Source organism: Elephas maximus, chromosome 20 (assembly GCF_024166365.1).
Source record: "Elephas maximus indicus isolate mEleMax1 chromosome 20, mEleMax1 primary haplotype, whole genome shotgun sequence".
Classification (NCBI taxonomy): Eukaryota; Metazoa; Chordata; class Mammalia; order Proboscidea; family Elephantidae; genus Elephas; species Elephas maximus.
The window spans coordinates 34,783,621-34,806,139 of record NC_064838.1 but is presented as its reverse complement, the minus strand read 5'-3'; the positions used below and the strand labels follow the sequence as shown (position 1 = coordinate 34,806,139).

General features: G+C 48.8%; 1 protein-coding gene across 7 annotated transcripts; it reads right to left on the bottom strand.

Moving 5' to 3' along the window:
* Positions 1–4: 4 nt before the first annotated feature.
* TTLL3 (tubulin tyrosine ligase like 3) lies at positions 5–22,070 on the bottom strand. 7 transcript variants are annotated; one of them, XM_049862275.1, is made up of 14 exons: positions 21,514–22,070; positions 21,205–21,296; positions 19,432–19,603; positions 19,191–19,288; positions 17,987–18,115; positions 17,152–17,266; positions 16,298–16,396; positions 14,268–14,463; positions 11,080–11,264; positions 7,095–7,338; positions 4,447–4,882; positions 1,283–1,712; positions 373–593; positions 5–90 (listed from the first exon to the last, which is right to left on the bottom strand). In XM_049862275.1, the coding sequence occupies exons 1-14, from the start codon at positions 21,914–21,916 to the stop codon at positions 34–36; spliced, it is 2,877 nt and encodes a 958-aa protein (XP_049718232.1). In that variant the 5' UTR covers positions 21,917–22,070; the 3' UTR covers positions 5–33. The 7 variants fall into 7 exon arrangements, with proteins under 7 accessions (XP_049718232.1, XP_049718233.1, XP_049718234.1 ...); XM_049862276.1 differs by lacking the exon at positions 5–90 and having other exon boundaries at positions 97–593; positions 21,514–22,068; XM_049862277.1 differs by lacking the exon at positions 5–90 and having other exon boundaries at positions 97–593; positions 1,546–1,712; positions 21,514–22,066.
* Positions 22,071–22,519: the final 449 nt, after the last annotated feature.

Genomic DNA, 22,519 nt, shown 5'->3' with positions numbered 1-22,519 from the left:
TTTGGGTGGCTCAGCCCCTTCTTGAGGCATGCTTCAGTCATGGGTTTGTTGTAGAATGTGTCCTTGAACTCGCCTTTGGCCTTGACATTCCTGTGGGTGACAGGAAGTGCTCCAAGTTCCAGGGACAGAGGCCACAAGGCACTTACAGGACGGAAGCCACGAAAGCTCTGGGGTACAACAGCCTCGGTGTGAAAGGAGGGGAGAGGGAGAAGAGACATCAGGCAATCTGCCTGGGAAGGGAGTTCCAAGGGAAACAAGCCCTTCCCTTGGGGCTCCAGCCAGCCTAGGAGCTGCCCTCTGCCTTTGCCCTCCAGCCCCGACCCCAGTGCTCAGCCTTGCCTGCCAGCATGCAAATCACAGTTGGAGGCCCACCTGGCTTGGTCTCTTGCTGGGTGCTGGCCTGACCTCAGGCTTAGGTGGGAGGACAATGAAAACCTTGGCCATAGGTAGAGTCATCAAGGCCTTGCCTGTGGTCGACAGGGCCGGAGAGCCCACCAGCTTGTGCTGCAGTCTGAGGCCCCGCCCCTGGGGTCGGAATACATGGGGAGAAGGCAGCACAGCCTTGGTGTGGAGGCTGGGGAAACGGTAAGGGGCTGTGGGAAACAAGGGAGGCTATGAGGGCGGGCCTGAGGAGGGCCCAAGGCTGGCCAGCTGCCCCACAAAGTAAAAGCGGAGGGCAGGGTGGAATGGGGGCAGGACAGGGCAACTGGAGCCCTCCCAGTTCCACCTCCAGAGAGGCCTTGGGAAGAACACAGGGTTTGGAGTCCAACAGACCTGGGTATGCATCCCAGCTCTGCCCCTTCTGAGCTGTGCAACCTCGGGCAACTTCCTTAAACTTCCTGATTCCTCAGCTGGAAAATGTGGATAAGAGCACCTACCTGTCTAGGTTGTTGTGAGGACTAAAGGAGCTGATTAGGTGGTGACCCAGTGTAAACTATAAAGTGCTGAACAAATATTAGTTCCTATCCTCCAGAGGCAACTTTGCTTTGCATGAAGGCAAAGGCAGAATACTGCAGCAGCAAGAGCTTGGGCTCTGGAGAGACAGCAACCTGTGGTTGAGTCCTGGTCTCTTGGAAATAAGTATAACTGCCTCGCAAGAGCCTGCTTTGAAGGGGACAAGACTCACTTGGTTGTGTATTTTAAAAAAATACTTAGGAGGTGATTCTTGCTTGCTGGGTGGTTCCTGGGTGGGGGTGGGAGACATGAAGGTCATTGGCAGGGTCTTGGAGAGCAGGAAGGAATTGCCTTGGGACCCTGGGGGGTTTGGGGGCAGTGGTCTTACCCAGGGCCTGGGGGTTCTTCAGACTCAGTGGCAATCTGTTCAAGGGGTGGGGTTGCCTGTCCCCACTAGCAAAGGTCATGGTGAAAATGTAGCCCATCCTGACGCCAGGGGGTTCCCACTTCCGGAGATTGGGGCAGACCAGAGCTGTGGCACTTTTCGCCTTGCCTTTCTTCCCCTTTCCGCGGGCTGAGGTGGTGGCAGTGGAGTCTGGCTTCTCAACGTGCCCCAGGCTCCTGGCCCCAGCAACTTTCCTAGAAGCTGACCTGTGGGTGAGGGCCCCTGAGTCCTTGCCTTCCCCAGAGTCTTGCTGGGTGAGCAGGTGAGGGAGAGCCGGGCAGATCGTCATCCGCCGGTGTGCTGTGGGCTTCTTAATGGTGGAGCCCTCTACCAGGAGCCGGATACCCACATACTGGGGCACCTCCACAGCAGGCTGTGGGGAAGAAGAGGAATTGAGGCCCGCGCAGACAGGACCCAGGGCAGACACAGATGGAATTAACTTCTCAGGGCCTCTGGTCAGGAGACGTTTCTGAGCTGAGAAACAGGAAGCCCACCTCTGTCTTCCAAGGGATCTGGCCCTGGAGGCCTGAATCTTAATCTAGAGGGTCTTGCAGCTGTCAAATGAGGGCCTCAGGGATTGGTAACCCAGAGAAGGGGCGAGTTCTAGCCATGCCCCCACTAGCACCCTCCACCCTGCTGCCACCCGGTTGTCACAGGGTTCCACTCCCCTGGCCCCTGCTTGTGGACAGCTTCCTGAGGTGAGCCAATCAGATTCTCTGCAGGGAGAAGTTGAGTAAAGACACCCAGACAGATAAGAGAGCCCTGGAGCCTGTCTAGAGCCTTGCATGAATCCAAGTTATGGGAGAGCAGACACTAAAGGCTTTAAAGAAAGCAGTCTGGGGAGAGGACGAAGGAGCAAAGAGTAGAGGGAGGCAGAGAAAAAGGCCCAAGAGAGGAGCTCTCTTACAGTTCTGAGCTTCCAGTAACCCACACTATACTTCCCGCAGCTGTGCTCCAGAAGAGTCCCTACTCTTGCTAACAACCCTCCTTTAACCTTGAGCTAGTTTGAGGCATTTCTGTGTCATCAAAAGACCCTGATTCAACTCTAAGTATTAGAATCACTTGGAACTTGCTAAAAAATACAGATATCAGAGTTCTTAAATAGCCCCAGATGATAAGGGAAAGCTTATCTTAAAAAAGAGGAATCTTAGCTGATAAATGTAGAAGGAAGAATAGAATTAGAAATTTACCATTTTACAACTCTTAATAAAACAGGCAAGAATCAACATTGGATATCAAAACAATTAGGTGAAAAGGATGACAAAAAAATGTGTCATGTGTATATAGTCAAAGTATCCCCTTACGAATGAATTGGTAATTGCAAAGGAGAGGGTGTGGCTTACAATGGAGAGAACAATGGAGAGATCTGGTAGCCACTACCTTAAACCCACGGTCAGACTTAGCATCACCCACTGTGAGGCCCTCTGACAGTACCTGCCTCGTGATGCCGTAATGCTGTATGAGGTACCTAGCACCACTCTGAAGCATTCTTGCCAAAAGTGTTTAACCTGAGCCTCATCAAGCTTTTTGACCTAACTTCTAGTTTACAGGACATTGAGATGACAGAAGAACAAGTTAGACACCACTACAAGGAAACCATCAGATAAACCCAGAATGTGGGGCAGTTCTACAAAACAACTAGCCTGGTCTCTTCAAAAGATCAAAGCTATGGGGGAAAAAGTGGCAGAGCTGTTCTAGATTAAAAGAGATTAAAGAGACAAAGCAACCATTGCAAGGCGTGAACCTTGACTAGATTTTGGCTTAAAAAACAAAAATAAAAAATCAGCCACAAAAAACATTTGGGGGCAACCAAGGAAAGTTGGCAAATGTAGATGCGTAGTCTGTCCCCAAGCCAGGCACTATATATGGCTTAGTCTCCAGAGGTAAGCCCTCCTGGCATCCCCGCTTGTAGAAAGCGTCCCAGACGATTCCAGCCTGTGAACCAGCATTGAGGGAACCAGTACACTGCAACATTACCTTCCCCTTGCTCTGTATTATTTTCCTGTCCTTATATATTTCCTCATTTGCATTTTTTGAAACCAACATATTAATTTAAAATACGATCAGTCTGTGACAAAGACCAGGACACTTGGGTCATGTGATCAGCATGTTCTCTCCCTGTAGCCAAACTTTGAGGGAAGCTGAATCCTAAGCCAAAGCAACTTAATTAAACTGCCACAAGAAATTATTGCCACAGAGCTCAGAAACCCTTAAAATAGGTTTTATGATTGAGTTTTTAAAAATCTTATCCTATTCCATAAGTGGACTCACTTTTTTTTTTTTTTGGAATAATTGCAAGATGAGTAAAATAATAATAATAGCAGCTAGCATTAATTGCCTGGGCAACATATATGTAATGCCATTTGCCATGAAACGCCTAACAACTTTATTAGGTAACAACAATAGCTACACCTTGTATGGCGTTTACTCTGTGCCAGGCACTGTTCTAAAGTGCTTTAATTATGTCAACTCATTCAATTCTCACAATAGCCTTACGGAGTAAGTACTACTCTTATTTCCACTTTACAAATGAGAAGACTGAGGCCCCATCAGGAACGTGTCCAAAGTCACACTGCTTGTAGTTACTGAGCAGGGGGATTTGTACCTAGAGAGGTCCCAAAATCCATGCCCTTAACACCACACTGTACTGCATCTCTGGAGTCCCTGAGTGTTAAAAATGCCTAATGTGCTCAGTTGCTAAATAAAAGGCTGGAAATTCGAGTCCACCCAGCAATGCCTCAGGAGAAAGGCCTGGCAAACTACTTCTCAAAAATCAGCCATTGCAAACCCACATGTTCTACTCTGACACGTACATGGGGTTGCCATGAGCCGGAATCGACTTGACAGCAACTGGTTGTACTGCTTCTCTAAAAATATTATCCACATACAATACTCAATTCATCCTCCCAAATCTCATGAAAAAGATAGTAATATTGTTTCCATTTTACAGATGAAGAAACTGAGGTTCAGGGAAGCGAAGTGGCTGTAATAAGTCACTGTGGCCAAACTGCAGAGCCCTTGTGCTTCACTATGGGGCTGCCTGGAAGAGGGGGCCGATACCTTGGGGAGTGTGAGACCAGAGTCCTATCTGGGCGCGGCCACCTCACCTGCTTGTAGATGAGCTCAAAGGCTCCTGTGTCACAGTTGCGGTCCTGCCGCCGGTCGATGACCACACGCAGGGTGTCGGCTTGCACGCCAGCACAGAGCCGAGCTGTGACCGCCGTGGAGGGCGCCATGGTGGGGCTGGCATTGATCTCAATCAGCCAGGGCTGGAAGTCCTCCCCGAACACAAAGTCTGCACCGTAGAGCTCGAAGCTGCCCTTCCGACATTGCACAGTGTCCTGGGAGGTCTGCAGCGCATGGATCACAGCAGCCTTCATGCCAGGCACAATGACGGTGGACCAGGCCTCCGGGGCCCCCATCTCCCGCAGGTGGGCCTGGAATTTCTGGCTTGACCACATGTTGTCTGGGGGCAGCTGGGGATGCCGGTGGCATGAGTTCTGCAGATGTTTCTGGATGGAGTTGTTGCACAGGTGCACCGAGCTGGGGCAGAGAGCAGAAAGCTGAGACACTGGCCCATGGTGCCTCTGCCACCCAAACTCAGGGAGGGCAGGTAAGCCGTGGAGCCAGCCCTGGGCCACCCTTGACCACTAAGCTGGAGATGGAGCCCTGCAGGGAGGATTAAGGGGGAAAAGGCAAGCTTAGGTCTGCTTAGGGCCCTGGGCCCCATGACACCTTTCTGGGGCCAGAACAAGCTAACTACAGGAACTGCAGTGTTAAGTGCTTTGTGCAACTCAGTTAACCCTCCCAGTGCCTGGAAGATAAGAAAGTGGATCTTATGGATTGAATTCTAACTGCTGACCTTTTGGTTAGCAGCCAAATGCTTAACCACTGTACCACCAGGGCCCCTAAAATATGTATTAAAGTCCTAGCCCCTGTACCTATTGTGATCCTGTTTAGAAACAGGGGTTTTCTTTTATTATGTTAATGAGGTCATACCAGAGCACAGTGCATCCTAAACTTAATCACTTCTGAGTGATAAAAAGCAGAAGGGACACAGAGACACACCCAGGGGGAAGACAGGTGCCAAAGAATGCCAAGGAACTCCTGGGGCTAAGGACAAGGTAGGACCCTCCCCTAGAGCGGGATTTGGACTTCTAGCCTCCAAAACTGTGAGACAATAAATTCTGTTCTTTAAATCACTCACTTCGGTATTTTTTGTTGCAGCAGCACCAGGTAGCTAAGATGTTGTAAGAGGCCTGTAGTCACCAAGAAAGGAGCCCTGGTGGTGCAGTGGTTAAAGCACTCAGCTGCTAACTGAAAGGTTCGTAGTTTGAACCCACCAGCCACTCTGTGGGAGATAGATGAGGCGGTCTGCTTCCATAAAGATTTACAGCCTTGGAAACCCTGTGGGGAAGTTCTACTCTGTCCTATAGGATCACTGTGAGTCAGAATTGATTTGATGGCAGTGGGTTTAAGTCATCAAAATGTGTTCAAGTCTCATCTTCACCACTTATTTGATCTTAGGCAAGTCATTTAACCTCTCTGAGTTCTCATTTCCCGTCTGTGAAATGTAGGTAATGATAGTGCCCACTTCACAGGGTTTGTGTGAAGAATGACTGAGATGATATGCATGGTGTCCCCAGCACCTGTCACAGACGAAGCACTCAATAATTGATAGCTATACTTATGAGTTCATATTTCTGCCTCTGTTCTTCAGCTGTGGCAACTGAGGCTTAAATAAGCTTTTGCTTGATCAAAGTCACACAGCTTGGACACTGCAGGCATGGAATTTGTACCTAGGCCTCAACAAGGGATCTTCTCACCTCCCAATTTAACCCTGCAACTTGTCTCCTCTGGTGCTTCTCCTGCTGCCTCCTTTTACCCTACTCTACTTTTTCTTCATAAGATGTATCACCGTTTAACATATCAGATCATTTTACTTCTTATGTGCATTGCTTGTCTGTTTCTTCCTGCTAGAATGTGAACTGCTTGAGAGCTGGGATCTTGGTTTGCTCACTGCCTGTTTTAATTACCTGGAACTGCCATAACAGAAATACCACAAGTGAGTAGCTTTAAAGAACAGGAATTTTCTCTCAGCTCTGGAGGCTAAAAGTCCAAATCAGGGTCTTGACCATGTTGACCAGTTCTGTGAGCCTCTCTCCTTATTTCTGGTGACTGTTAGTGATCCTTGGTGTTCTTTGGCCTTTAGATGATCCTACATGGTATTTGTCTTTCCATGTGCGTGCGTGCGTGTGTGTGTGTGTGTGTGTGTGTGTGAAAGAGAGAGAGAGAGTTCTGCCAAAATATCTATTTATAATCTGCAGGCGGAACACACCCTACCTAGGGAAACCCCCCTTTCAACTGATTGATTGATTACATTAGATGCATTATGGAAGGTAATTTGTTTGCTTAAGGCCAACTGATTTAATCACATATAACTACTCCATAACACTAGACTAGTGTTTCGCCCAACAACTGGAAACCGTAGTTTAGCCAAGTTGATACAGACATTACTAAGTCACTGTGGTATCCCAAGTGCCTAGAACAGTGAATGGCACATGGTACACAATAAGTATTTGTCAGATGCCTTTAAGGACAGTTGGATGGATGGATGGATGCCTGGCCTGGCTGCCTGCAGAGTCTGAATTTGGGGCCCCAGTGCTGTGTGATTCCACTGTGCTATAACTGCCTGTTTGCCTGGCACCTCCCTTCCTAGACTAGGAACTTATGGGAGGTGAGTGGTGAGGCTCACTTGTCCAGGTTCTTCAGGGAGAAGGGCTGCGTTGAAAAGCGGATATAGCTATCACGGTAGAACCAAACAGTAAGCGGGTTCCAGTCGGTCACCAGGAACCACTGTCTCAGGTCAAACTTGGTGCCAAAGATGAGCAGGGGCCGCTCAATGTACTTCTGCACCACCCATTTGCCGTCTTTCATTATCATGGGGTTGCAGTTGACCAGTTTCAGCATCTCCTCCAGGTGGTCCATGCATATGATGCCTAAGGGGGAAAGGGGCAGCCTCAAGTTAGGGGTCAGGAGATCAGGCTAGGCCTGGAAGAAGGGTCCAGGACCATGGTCTGCTCACCACAAGATCTTATCCCCACAAAAGGATAGGGTCAAGGAGAGAAGGCTGCCTCCCTCAATCAGACCCCTTCCTTTTGGGAAAGTGGAGAACTTGCCAAGAATTTTATTTTAGTTTTTAACTAACTAGTTTGTTTAATTGAAAAGGAATATATGCACAGATAAAAACTCAAACAGTATTTACTCTTGAGGTTTTTTTAATCATGTGCATATATTACTTTGATTAATCTCCCCCACAGCAGTTAACAGAATATAAACAACAACAAAAATCAGGCAGTATGAAAGGATATACAATAAAAAATAAGTCTCCTTCCCCAGTGGCAGCCAACTGCTGCTTTCAAGTCCTTGTGGATATCCTCCCAGGTCATGTGAGTGTCTATGTGTGCCTCTGTTTCATAGGACTATGTACATGTCAGGGATTTAGAATAGGCTTGGTACATGGTAAGCATTCAGTGACTGTTTACTCATATCACCGTTATTATTCAGTATCGGTAGAACGATCAGGTTCTAACAGTAGAATTGCTGGCTCCAAACGTATGTGCCTTTTTCATTTTTATATTATTAAATTGACCTCCAAAGATGTTCTATCAATTTTCACTTCCAATAAGAATGTATGAGGTTGTCTGTTAACCACCACAGCCTACTCAATATTGTCAATTATTAGGTTTTTTTTTTTCTTTTTGCCGTCTCCTAGGTAGAAAAGGGTATCTCATTTTTAATTTCATCTCTTTTATGCTTATACGGCATGAGATGTTGGTAAATAGCAAAACCACTTTACAAAGCAAACACACAAATCAATCTCATTCCTTCATTGTTTGGACCCATGAAGCAGCCAGATCACCTGCCAGTGGTACAGAATAATTTGTGCCAAATCCTTTTCCAAATGATCAGACTGATCCCCAAGATTCCCAAGAACATGCTGCTTTGTGTAACAAAAAATTAAGGTGGTTCAATTTCATTTCTAGTAATTTATCCCAAGGAAATCAATGAAACAGGCCACAGAGATATCTGCACAAGATGTTCATCACAGTGTTGCTTATAATAGCAATAAATAAATAAGTAAAAAATCTAGGGAAAATCTAAATGCCCATTAGAAGAGGATTAGGTAAATGCATGACAGTACATCCAACAAGATTAGACCATGAAAGCTGCAAAAAATAATGAGGGAACAGATACACAACTGTGGTATATCCATCAATGGAATATTATTCAGCCATAAAGAGAAATGGGATTCTGACACAGGGTACAACATAGATGGACCTTAAAAACATCATACTGAGTGAAATAAGTCAGATACAAAAGGACAAATATTATATGATCCCACTTAAATGAAACAGGCAAATGTATAGAGACCAAAGTTCATTAGTGGTTACCAAGGGCTGGGGGGAGGGCAGAATGAGAGCTGCTGCTGAAGGGGTACTGGATTTTGGTGTGGGGTGATGACAAACTTTTAGAAATAAATAGTGGTGATGGTTGCACAACATGGTGAATGTAACTAACACCACTGAACTGTACACTTAAAATAGTTAAAACGGTAAATTCTGTGTCATGTATTTTTTACCACAATAAGTTTAAAAAGTAATAAAATAGGCAACCCTAATCTATGGTATTATGAGTCAGGATAGTCGCTACTACTGTGGGGGAGGTAGAGATTGGAGGAGTCATGGGGGGGATGTCTAGGGTCCAAGTATGTAATGTTTTGTTTTTTGATTTTTATCTCTGGTTACATGAGTATGAATCCATTAAGCTATATACTGACAATATGTGCCCTCTTCAAGGAAGTATAGCATATATACATTTCAATTACATTTTTTAAACGGGGAGGAAAAATAGGCAAATCTACAAGAAAGCAAGCAGATTAGTGGTTGCCAGGAGGTGGCGGGAGGGAGAAGTGAGGAGTGGCTACCCCACCAGTATAGGTGTTCTTCTGGAGTGATGGAAAAGTTTTGAAACTACAGAGAGGGAGTGGTTGCACAGCCGTGGGAGTGCACTAAAGACCACTGAATTCTACACTTTAAAACGGCTCACTGCAGGTTATATGAATATCACCTAGATTTTTTTAACTGGAAGGAAAATGTTAAAATTTGGTCATAGGTACATGGAGATTTATTGTATTATTCTCTCTATTTCTGTATATGTTTGAAAGTGTCCATAATAATAAGCTAAAAACAGGGGAAAAAATAAAGCAGATCTAAACTGAAACCCACTGCCGTCGAGTTGATTCTGGCTCATAGCGACCCTATATGACAGAGCAGAACTGCCCCATAGAGTTTCCAAGGAGCACCTGGTGGATTTGAACTGACAACCTTTTGGTTAGCAGACGTAGCTCTTAACCACTATGCCACCAGGGTTTCCAAAGCAGATCTAGATGTACTGAAATGGAGTGATCTCCAAGATTATTGCTAAGAGAAAAGAAAGAAAGGTGCAAAAAAAGCAATGAGTTATACTAACTGATATGGAAAGATACAGTAAATGGGAAAAGCATGTTCTTATTTAAAATACACACACATACACATGTATACCAAATGCACAGAAGAACGTGTAGAAAGAAACACACCAAAGGGTTAATAGTAGTTATCGCTCAGTGAAATTGGGGGCCGGGGGGAGGAGAGCAAGAGGGGTGGAGAAGAGGGGGCTTTTACTTTCTTCTTTCCACTTTTCTGTATCATCTGATTTTCCTTTACAATGAACACATACCGTTTTTACAACTGGAAAAAAACAACCCAGCTCTTTCTAAGGTAGAAAAAAAGAGAGCCTGCTGCTGGTTTTGAAGTAATGTCTGTAAGAAGAGTTTCTCCAGAGTCTGGAGCTGAGGCAGCTCCACTGGGACATGCATAGACTCTTCCAGGGGCAGGATTTAAAGGAATCTGGTGCCCAAAGTATGTTTTCTGTCTCTCAGGAATCCTAAACCAGTCTTTATAAGGCTGGGCTAATGCCCCCGGCTCCCCTTTTCAAATTTCCTTCATACTTGCTTGAGCAGCCAGGGTAACAGCTAATAATCATAGCCCACAAATATATAGCAGTTACTATGTAAAGGCACAGGATCTAAGTACTCTACATATCTTAGCTCATTTAAGCCTCTCAGGCAGGTATTACTGGCTCCATTTTACCAAAGATGAAAAATGAAGCACAGAAGAGGTTAACTAACTTGCCTGAAGTCTTACCAAGACCAGGAGGCAGAGCTTGGGTTTGAACCCCAGCAGTCTGGCTTCCAGCGTCCATGTCCTTAACTCCTGTGCATACCTCACGTGGATGCACTGATCAAATCTGTAAGCCCTTAGATGACAAGGACCTGCACGAGTCATACCTGAGCATCACCAGACTTCTAAGGCATGAACCCAAACTCTGAAAGCAGGTGAGGAGATGGCATCATCATTACAGCCACCAGTGTTTGTGGGGTGCTTACTCTGTGCCAGGCACTGTGCTGAACTGAAAACATACTTTCTCATTTAGATGTACTTACCCCATTTCACAGAGGAGGAAACTCAGGTTCAGAGAGGTGATATAACTTGCTCAAGGTCACATGGCATATTAGTAGCAGAGCTGGGATTCAAACCCAAGCAGTTTGTCTCCAGAGCCTGCACTATTCACCTCCCTGGCCTCTGGTGGGGGAGGCAGGCTGCGGGGTGTGGGTACACGAAGCAGCGGCTGACCCCTACCTCGTCCACGCGACTTGGCTCCTGGCTTCACGATCCAGATGTTGCGATCCCCTTCCATGTCGATCTGGGGTACCACGGTCCGCAGCTGCTGTAGGATGTCCTCGCAGCGCTGGACCTGAGTGTCAAGGTGCTTGAGCTCTGCCCCCTCACTGTGGGGAGATGGGGGGACTTGGGCAGACCCAGGCCTGGGGGGCAGGTGGGTGGACAGGGCAAGGGGAGACATAAGCCACCCCCCCCCCCGGCCATGGTCCAACCTTCTTTGGTCGTGTCTTCTCCCCAGAGATCTGGACAGGCTGCTCCTAAATCTCTGTCCCAGCCCTCAAGCTGGCCCCAAACCCTGACTTGCCCAGGGCTCCGTCCCAGGCTGCTTGGATGGGAGAGGATGGGAAAATTCCACTTACTGCACCCCCTCCCACTGCAACATTCCACCTTCCACCACCTCCCTTCCCATTTGATTAAAACTGCCTTTGGCAGAATATAAGCATGGCAGCTCCTACTGATGGTGCACCACTATGCCAGGCATTGCACCAAGGGAGTGACATATATGATCGCTAAGCCTCTCAGTGGTCCCATTTCAAAAACCAGTGGTTGTCGAGTCTATTCAAGCTCATGGCAACTCCATGTGTTACAAAGTAGAACTGAGCTCTGTAGGGTTTTCAGTGGGTGATTTATTGGAATTTTAGATCACCAGGCCTTTCTTCCAAGGCACCTCTGAGTGGACTCGAACCTTCAACCTTAGTAGCCAAGCACAAACCGTTTATGCCACCCAGGGACCTTCATTTAGAGGATTTCATTTTAAAGAAGTGTAAGCTGAAGCCTGGAGAATTAAGGGACTTGGCCAAGGCCACACACTGAGTTCAGTGGCTGAGCCACAATTCAAACTTAGTTCTGCCTGGGTCCTCTACCCAGAGGTGCGTTTTGGGCCCACTCCCCTCCTAATCTAGACCTAACATTGGTTGATAAGCGTGTGCCTTCCTCATCCAATCCTAAGCACATCTGTCTCATACATCTCCTTGCTTCATTTCTCTTCCCGTCACGTATTCCCACCTGGCACATATGGTTATTTGTTTATTGTCCGTCTCCCCTCATGAGAATGTAAGTGCTACAAGAATAGGGACGTTTGTTGTTGTTCTCTCTTGTATTCTCATCACTTAGCACCGTACCTGGCACTTTAACACACGCTCCCTAAGTGGTTGTTAAATGAATGAATTGTTGGCAGGGGGTCGTCTCAGCAACTAGACTATACAAATGGGGGCTCATGGACCAAGAAGGACCTGTTCAGAACTAATCAAGGCACAAAATACTCTTCTTCCGACTCAATAGGAAGAAAGCCTCCTTCCTATGTGCTAACCTGTCTTTAACATCTTAGCCCCTTGGACTGTCTCCAGCCATGGAGCACTGCTGACCACTCTCTTAATGAGGAGGCATCAGCCTCTGTAACAGTGCCAGGAACAGGCAGCAGTCAGGTGGAGGGGCCTGGCAAAGCCTCCTGGGAATACTCATGCTAAGTCCTGACTCTGATGGAAACTTTTCCCATGGCCGGTAGCATAAAGCAGCTGCTTAGTAAATCTATGATTCGGCCCAGAGAAGTGTCAAATGCAGGCAGCAGAAGCATGTGTCATTTGAAAAAGTATATTCAATAATGACAATATGATTTTATATTTAGCAAAAAGAAAAAAACAACCAGTGTTTTTGCGGAAAGTCAAGCATGACAGAAGCCTGGCTGACGAGGCATGAATTATTAAATTACAAACAAAAAATCTGAGAAGCATAGCTGTAAATATTGAATGAAATAATCAATGCTACTTTCTTAATTGGGGCAGTGATGTTTCAGTGGTAGCATTCTACCCTTCCATGTGGGAGACCCGGTTTTGATTCCTGGCCAATCCATCTCATACACAGCCTCCAGCCATCTGTCAGTGGAGGCTTGTGCATTGCTAGGACGCTGAGCAGGTTTCAGTGGAGTTTCCACACTAACTAAGATGAACTAGGAAGAAAGGTCCAGCGATCTACTTGCGAAAGTCAAGCAATGAAAACCTTATGGGATTCAATGGTCCAATCCACAACTGATCATGGGGATGGTGCAGGACCGGGCAGTGTTTTGTTCCATTGTACACAGGGTCACCATGAGTCAGGGGCCGACTTGACAGCAGCTAACAACAATAACATGTTCTTAATGATCTGCACTAAGCAACTCAACACGGTATATAACTGTTATGTGATGCAATATTTTATGTAATCCCTGTTTTCGAGAGGTTGAGTGGTTTCCTAGAGCAAGGACTTCACCTTGTTTCTGGAGTCTAGCACAATGCTCAGCACATAGGAGGTGCCCAGGAAATGCCCGCTAAATATTCTCCCTGCCTCTCCAATCCCTCCCATACACCTCTACTAAAGTTAACCTCCCTGAGACAGCACCAGTCTCATCTCTTGATCCTCCCTCCTCCTGCTCAAGAACCTTTTCCCAACATGTGTTCTGAAAGCCCTAACCCTCAGGATGCTCAGAGGGCAGGACTGGGGCCACATAAGTACAGGATATACTACACACTCTACCTCTCTTGGAGGTTTACTCCACTGATTACATATTCAAGGTTCGGAGAAGTCCTGCATTGGGGACACCTGTTCAACTTTGTTTAACCCAATGTTTTCCAAACTTGATTGACCACAAAAGCTCTTTGTTCGTAAAATCCATTTATAACCTGTAGAGCTATCATCCTGTGCAACACATTTTCAGAAACACTAGTCTCCAGGATAAAATCTAAGTGACTTAGTAGATTTCTATTTTGTGAGTCACTATGAGTCTGTTTTGAGCACATAACACAGGTTTTCCTGTCTAATCCTACCTTGGAGGTAGATATTATTTTCAAGTCTATTTTATATTGAGAAAAGTAAAGCTCAAAAAGATGAGAGATGTTCGCAAGGTCACAGAGCTTGGAAGTCACAAAGCCAGGACTTGAACCATGATCTTGATGACTACACTCTGCCAAGAACCAGGAAGAGTGGTTTGAACCCAATCATGAAGGCAGTGGGAGCTCTTGAAGGTTCTTGAGCAGAAGAGTAGCAGGGTGAGCAAAAGGAGAGGCTTGGGGAAGAGGTAGGGGCTATACTGGACAGAGAAAAGGTCTGTGCCTAAGTATCAAGTCAGAACATGGAAGACCCATGTCCACAGCCCTGGCTGCAGGGATACTCACTGGACCACTTGGTAGTAGCGCTGGAGGAAGAGGGACCAGCCCTCAGGACTGAGGTACAGTGGGGCCTCCAGATCCTTGTCAATGTCCATGTGGGCCAGGTTGCTAAGGTGCTCCTCACATGCACACAGAGCCTCGTCCACAAACTCTGGGGACACTGTCACTGGCTTTTTCTCCTGTTTCTTGTGCTGCTTGCCTCCTGCAGAGATAGGGAGAGACCTGTCACTACACCACATGCACGGCAGGTAACCTGACACATGCCCTGGCCCCCACTAACCCGAGGCCTGTTATTTATCTGAGGTCTCACCCTAAATACATCTGAGGCCCAGTACATGCCTATATCCCCTACTCCCCAGGACTTGTCCCTTACCTGATGCTTCGTCCTGAGTATACCTGAGACCGAGCATATACCTATATCCCCTATTGCCCTGGGACCTGTCACTCACCTGAGGCCTTGCTTTAAATTCACCTGAGACTCTAGTGCTCACCCTCAGCCTCACTATCCCAGGACTTGTCACTCATTTGCAGCTTTATCCGAAATGTCCCCAAGGCCTCTATGCCACCTATAGCCCCAGGACACACCTTCAGCCCCTCTGCCGCTGGGACCTCTGACATGCCTAAGGTCACCTTAAAATGCACCTGGGAGCCTTAGCCTAAATGAAGCCCAGATATACATGAATCCCTCTCCCCAATCTGACATGACTTCTTAAGTTCATACCCACCCCTGACATTCTACCACATACCAGAAATCTGGAGCCACCCCCAGAAGCCTGAAACATATCTATAATCCTTAAGCCACTAAGGTGCTAAACTACATGTGAAATACTACCACACCTGAGGCCCTGACACACACCTAGAATTCTGACACACTGTACAAGTCCTGACACACACCTGAGCATGATACACTAGAAACTGACACCTCAGATGCACACATAAAACCCCGACATACACCTGAAAAGCTGTGGTCCTGACTCACCCTGAACATCTACCAGGCTCCTAAACTCCTGATGCACAACAGAGGCCCTCTGGGCCCTGGAGCCTGACCTGCGCCTGGGCCCAACACCATGGGAGCTTAAGCACAGGGTCTCCAGTTCATACCTGAGGCTCTCGTGCCCCTGATCTTGATATGCAAGAGTCTTCCTTATATGGGGAGCACACACTCAGGAGACAGCATGGGAGAGGTCTCCCTGCAGAGAAGGCAAGTACTTTCCACCTCCAGCAGAACTGCCCCATACTTTCCTGAATCCCTAACTAATGGGACCCTGGGATTTCAGGACTGGGGGCTTTGAGGTAGGAGCTAAGTCCAGAAATAGCAAGCAATGAGTTGGGCCAACATGCAATGAGGCTTCCTCTGTATCCCTGTCCCCTGCTACTTCCAGGTGTTCCTGATTTTCAGTCACAAAAGGTCCTCAGGCCATGAGTAAATTGCCCAGGTTGACTGCTTCCTCCTCCTCAGAGAACTGAGCTCCCCATGGGCAGGGGTGGACCATGGCTTCTTAGTGCGTCCTCTCTAGAGTGCTTGGCTACATGCTAGGCCCATGGGAGGGTGAATGAGGCAGTGGACCAATTAACAAATGGATAGGAAGACAGGTGGGTGGGTGGGTTAAGAGAATGGAGGAGTAGATGGACTGGAGGATAGATAGGTGGTGGATAGAAGAATGAAAAAGTAGGTGGACAGATGGGTAGATGGATCTGTAGAAGGATAGGAAGGTGGCAGAGTCAACAGATGGATGGGACGTATGCAGCTGAAGAAAGAAAGGTGGGTGAGTGGGTAGGTCAACAGTGCGTGGACAGGTGGGGAGATGGATGAGTAAATGGATTGATGAGTGAATAGACAGACAAATGGATGGAAGGATGGATGGGGGATAGGTTTATGGATGGGTTGGTGGAAGTGGTGGATGGGTAGATGGATGTGGATGGTACATGGATCTGTGGATGGATAGGTGGGCAGGTGGATGAATAAATGGATGAGTGGGTGGGTGGGTGGGTGGGAAGAAAAACGAGTGGGGAGTGAAGGAATCCATAATACTTACCTGGGGCCTCTCCCTCTTCTTCCTGGATAGAGTATGGCTTCCACTCGGACTTCACCACCAGTTTGAGAACGTTGCGAGCAGCTGTCAGCCAGAAGTCCTCTGCTCCCGGGGCAGGGGATACCCTGCTCAGTCCCTAAGCTCGAGGCCTGTTCTGGTTCCGGAACCTGATCATGATCTGCCCCATTTTGGATCTGGAACCTGACTCTACCTTTTCTGACTCTAGAACCTTGATTAGAACCTGGCTCCTATTTCAGTTGTAGAACCAGCCCTAGAATCTGACCTCACTTGGCTCACATTCTGCCTTGAGAATCTGGCCTGAACCTCTTGCCTAATTTCTCTCTTCTGTTCCGATCCACTTTTGATACTTACTATGCCCTCAAAACCAGATCTTGGTCCAAAACCTATTTAAGATTTGGAGTCTATTTTAAACCTATTATCTAGTCTGGACCCAAATTTTGGCCTTAATTTAGAACATATCTAGGCTTGGAAATGACCCTACCTTAGAAACCCGAAGTCTAGAGCCTTGTCTAGATTTGGAACCTGATCTAGCCAATAGAACTTGAATAGGCCTGGAATCTATTCTGGATTCCAAACTCCACCAACCGACCAAGTTTTTTAGAACCTGCTCTAATACATATCTGTCTAACCTCTTGTGGAGCTCTGGGCTGACCAAGCTAGGAGACTCATAAAGGGAGGGCACATTAGGAAAAGGTAAGGATCAGAGATGGAGAGGAAAATCTGCTGGGGGTACAGGAGGGCATGAGAAAAGGCCCATTCTTCTCAACCTGAGCCAGGGCTTTAGCTCTGTCCCTGCAGCCTGAAGGATCCAGGTATGGGGCTGGAGGTCTCCTTACCTATGAAGGCTCGTTTGTCATCTTCAGCCCCCAGGCGGTAGCAGCGTGGGAAGAAGGAGTCAGCATCAGCCTCATCAAACCAGGGCAAATTCCGGAGATTGAGACATAGACCCACCTATGGAGTTAGCCGCTGAGGGGGCAGGGTGGGACTTGCCCAGACAGCCTCCAAGGGATTCTGCCACACTCAGCACCTACATGGACAGCTCAGGGAGACTCTGCCTGCACATTCTCAGAGCCTCTCCCCACTTGCTGTGCCTGCTTTGCTCATCTCCATCCTCATATGTTTGTCCTCTAGCACGAGTGCCCCACATCCCTCCTGCCCACCCTTCCACATTCATAAAGACCTGCCTCTTCTAGGCATCCTTGCCAGCCCACACCAATAAAAGAATAGCAGGGCCCAATTATAAAGCCCCTCAACCTTGCTACAACCCTGGGAGGTAGGTCTTACTGTTATCCCCATCTAAAGATGAGGAAACAGGCTCAGAGAGGTGAAGTCATTTGTTAATAAACCCAGGTAAGATAAGAATGTATCCATCAGCCAGATCCATTTCCTGCTTAAGGGGTAAGGGCCCTCTTGCTCACAGTCATTGGATTTGATGTTTCTTCTGTTTCCAGTTTGAGTTCTAAAGCCTATTTTATCCATTATGTCTGCACATACCAGGCACTGTGCCTGGGGTTGGGTTTGAACGCAAGCCTGACTTTAAATCCTGCTGGATGATACACCTTCTCCTCTCCGAAGAATTCTTCTCCAGACAAGAGGAGCAGGGATCAGGGATGCTAGCCCAGTGATAGGCGGGTGGGAGGCTGCCTTGCCTGCTCCCCCTGTGGGGCCCACCTTTGTGGTGAAGGAGCCGGCCCGAGCGTAGTGGTTGACCATTTGATCCTTGGAGAGAAGGCGACAGTCCAGCACATCGCGACGAGTGGTCCAGATGAAGTAGGGGGTCTCATTCCGAACCATGCGGGACTGGGGAGTGGGGGTGGAGACAGAGGAGGCTGGTGTGAGCAGCACAAGGCCTGAGGGGGCTTCTCCCTGCCCAGCTGAGCAGGCAGGTGAACAGGAAGGAGGGTAGGGTTCCAAGGTGGCCTCCAACACCCATGCCATCTTTGCATATAGTAGGAAAAGATAGCTCTTCTTCCAGGGCACACACTGGGGGAGCAGAGAGCAGGCTGGCTTTCAGCCTCCCTTGACTGAGTGCCCCTAAGCAATGACCGAGCTGTACCACTGTGCACTGCACCCTATTCTGGCCCGTGGACATTAGGGACTTGCCCAGGACAGCAATTCCAAGCTGACGGGCACACAGCATGTGACAAACACCATCTCTCAGACCCTGCCTCTCCACCCTCCCTACAACCCTGGGAGGTAGGATGATTAATAATCAATAACACCATATGCCAGGCCCTGTTCTAAGCACTTTGCGTGTCTCAATTCACACCACAACCCCAGGAGGTAGGTGCTTTTGTTATCCCCATTCCACAGATGAAAAACTGAGGCACAGGGAGGGTAAATGGAAGGGCTTGCAAGGGCTCACAAGCTATTAGTAGGTTGAGCCATGTGAAATTGCCAGCTTTCAACCTTTCCTGACATTTTTTATAGTCCAACTTAGAAAGCGGTGGTGCCAAGATTTAAACCCAAGTGTCCTCATCTCAGCATGCATATCCTCTACACTGTCCTGTCAGCCTCTTCCCGAGCTCTTTTAGCCCTTCCTTCCATCTAGCCTTCACTTGCCAAGGGCAATGCAAGGGAATGAATTGTGGGGTTATATTTGGAAGGGGGATTAGAGGCTATGCTGGCTTCTGATGCAACTTAGCAGAATTCTGAATCCCAGGCTAGCCTTGTCTGAGCCCCGCTTCGTCTCCCCAACTCTGCTGGCCCATCTAGCCCTCAGGGAAGCCATCTGTTTTTACAGTGGATGGGGAAGCTGAGGCCCAGAGAAGGACAAGAACTTGTCTGAGGTCACCCAGCTAGATGCCAGCACTCTCTCTCTAACCTGGAAACCTCCTGTCACTCCCTGCTTCATCTTGGCCCCCAAGACCCTTACCATCAGAGCATGGGTCCCATCCAGGTCATCAAATTCCAGTAAACCATTGAAGTCAAAAAGCTGTGGTGGCTGGAACTCCTCATCTTCATCTTCATCCTCTGAGGATGCAAAGCTTAGGCCTGATGAGGCCCCAGTCCTTGACCCATATGCCCGTACCAGGGCCTCAGCCCTGGCACCATGGGAGCCACCGAGGGAAGGGGATGCAGGAGGGGCAACTGGGGAATGGGAGGGACATGCTCACCATCCTCGGTGGTGTCACTATCACACATCACTGAGCTATCCAGATCCTTCTGGGGTGGTGGCAGGGTGGTGGTACCTGTGTGATGGGCCATCTTCTTCTCCACCCAGCCCCTCTGGCGCAAGAGGCACCGGATCACTGGGTAGCAGCCTTGGATCATAAAGATTTTCTTCTGCTATAAGGTGAGAAAAGGATACTTGTTCAATAAACATTGCCTAAGTGCCAGGCATAGGGGATATAATGGTGAGCCAGACAGTCATGGTCTCTACCCTCAGAACATTTTTATATTCCAGAAGAGCAGACTAAACAAGCATAAATAAATAAATGTGTATAGTAATAATAACGCCAATAGCTAATATTTACTGAGCACCTACTATGTGTTAAGCACTTATATACATTACTACTACTAATAATATGCATTTTAATAGGTACTATTATCCTCATCTTACTGGTAATGAAACAGAGGCACAGAGAGGTCGAGAAGCTTGCCCATGGCCACACAGCAGTTAAGTCGAAGAGTAGGCTGGCTCCAGAAACTGAATATTTAACAGGCACCCAGAGAAACTACTTAGAAACACATGGTCAGGGAAGGTTGAAAAGGAGACATAAACATGCAGAGCTGGGGAAATGACAGTTCAGGCAGCGGGAATAGCACATGCAAAGGCCCTGAGGTTGTAATGAACTGAAGGAGCTAAAAGGAGACCAGAAAGAATAGAATATGGAAAATGTGGTAGGCAATGGCTAGACTGTGGCAGGCCCTGTAGGCCTTGGAACGGACTTAAGGTATTATACTAAAAGTAGCATGATGCAACAAAGGTAAGAGAGGGAGTGACATGATTGTGTGCCTGATAATCACTATAAGTTTGGCTTGCTGCTGTATGGAGAACAGATGGAGGGGACAAGGACGGGAGGTTAGAAGGCTAAGTGAAGACGGGGAGAAAGTGATGGAGGTTTGTGTTGGAGGTCGAGATGACTGGTTTTACCAATGGAATTAGTGTGGGATGAGGGAACAGAAAGATATTTCTGGCCTGAGCAACTGGGAGATGGGGAAGACAGAGACTAGGGGGGAGGATGTATTTGGACAGGAAAACAGAGAATGTGGTTTGGGACAGGAGTTGGAAATGCCTGTGAGTTCTCCAGGTGATGTCAAGGAGGAGTCTGGAGTGTGTGGGTATGGAGTTCAGAGCAAAGGCTGGGCTGGAAAGGACATTCGGGGGCGGAGGTGAGGGAGAGTCCCCATGCTACTGGACTGGGGCAAGAGGAGAGAGGAACTTGTAAAGGAGAGGCATGGGCAAGGACCCAGGAAACCACAAAAAAGCAGCAGCCAGGGAGGGAGAAACGAAAACCAGGAGTCTGCAGTCAGCCAGCGGAGAGGGCGGGGTGGTCAGCGTGGAATGATACCGAGTGGCCATCTGAGATCAGGACAGAAAAGGAGCTTCTGGATTGGGCTCCTTGGAGGTCACTGGGTAACCTTGGTTAGCGTGGCGTTCAGTGGGAGAGGGGAAGGGGCAGGGAACCAGAGTGGAATGAGCTGAGAAGGAGTGAATCCCAGGTAAAGAAGTAGAATTGTGAGTGTAGACAATTCTGCCAAGAGGTTTGGCTGTGAAGGTGGAATAAAATATGGGGAAGTAGTTGAAGATTGGTGTGGGGTCTGGGTTTTTTTTTTTTTTTTTTTTTTTTGGTTCGTTTGTTTTTAAAGGACAGAAGAAAATAGCGCAGTAACGCAGGCTTAGTCAAACCCAGGGCCCTTTCTGGACCTCTTCAGCCCCCTCCGACCTTGACAGCTCTCTCCACGTGGATCTTGGCATTTCTGAGTCGGCCCATGTGGTGAGATGCCTTGGAGAATCCTCGCCAGAGGACGAACGAACCTGCAGAAAGACGGGGAGGGGGCGGCTGGGGGCTTAGCTTAGGCCTCTCCCAGCCGATGCCCACACCTCCCCTCTTTCTCCACCCTTCATCCGCCCACCCTCTGGCACTCTCCTCCCGACTCCCATTCCTCCCACCCCATCGTCTTCTCATCCTTGCAACCACCATGGGCCAGCATCCCCTGTTGCCTCCCGGAGGGCGGGCCCCTCTGGGCCTCACCTTCCTGCGGTTGGGGATCATCCAGAGCCGGGGTGTGCGTGGGCCCGAGGGGGTGGGGATCCGCGGCGCCCTTGGCTTGGGCGCTGCGGGCGAGCGTTGGGAAGGCGCAGTCCAGACGGAGCGCAAAGGCGGGGCTGCCGGCCTGGCCTTGGCCGCCTACGCTGGCCCCGTCGGGACCGGCGGAGGCGGGTCCGGGGCATGGCAGCGTCCCAGGCAGCCGGAACTCGGAATGGTGTGCCCAGGGCCACGGGGCGGGGGAACCGGTGCGCTGCTCAGGCGGCTGCGGCTTCTGCGACCAGCTGCACACGGGGCCGCCCTCCTGGCGGTACCAGGAGGCAGAGCCCGGGCGCACAGACCCCAGCTGACCCCCGGCCAAGAGCAGCGCGGCGCCGGGGCCCTGCATGCGCCCCTCGCCGCGCGCGCCCTCCCAGAGCCCCTGCGCCCGCCACCGCTTGCGCACCGCCGCCTCTTTAGGGAGGTTCCTGCCCAGGCCCCAGCTGGGCCCTCCGTTCCGAGGCCCCGCCCTCTGTTTGCTGTCGCCTTGGAAACCATTCCCGGTGCACAATCAGAAGAGAGAGGCGGGTTCCGTTCCCGGGCGGCTGTGGGCCCCGGGAGTCGGGCGCCGGATCTCAACTGCCCCAGTTCCCTGATGAGCGAGACAATGAACGTGGAAGCGCAGAGCACTGAGCTGCTACTTATCAGTGTCATGGTTCCTTACCGAGCGCCTCCAGGGTGCCAAAGGCCCTGGGGGTTGGGCTACTCCACATATTTATAGAGGATCGCGTGGTAGGCTCTGGTCTAGGCGCTGGGGACCCGCAGAACAAGACAGGTCCCTGACCTCATGGAGCTTTCAGCCCAGTGGGGGTAAACAAGCAAAAAGCAAGCAAACGAATAAAACAGTTGCAGGTATGATAGTGGCCACAAACAAGCAATGAGCTGAAATCAGGAAGGGGACACACTTTGGGTCAGGTGGTCAAGGATGTCGTCTCTGAAGAGGTGACGTTTA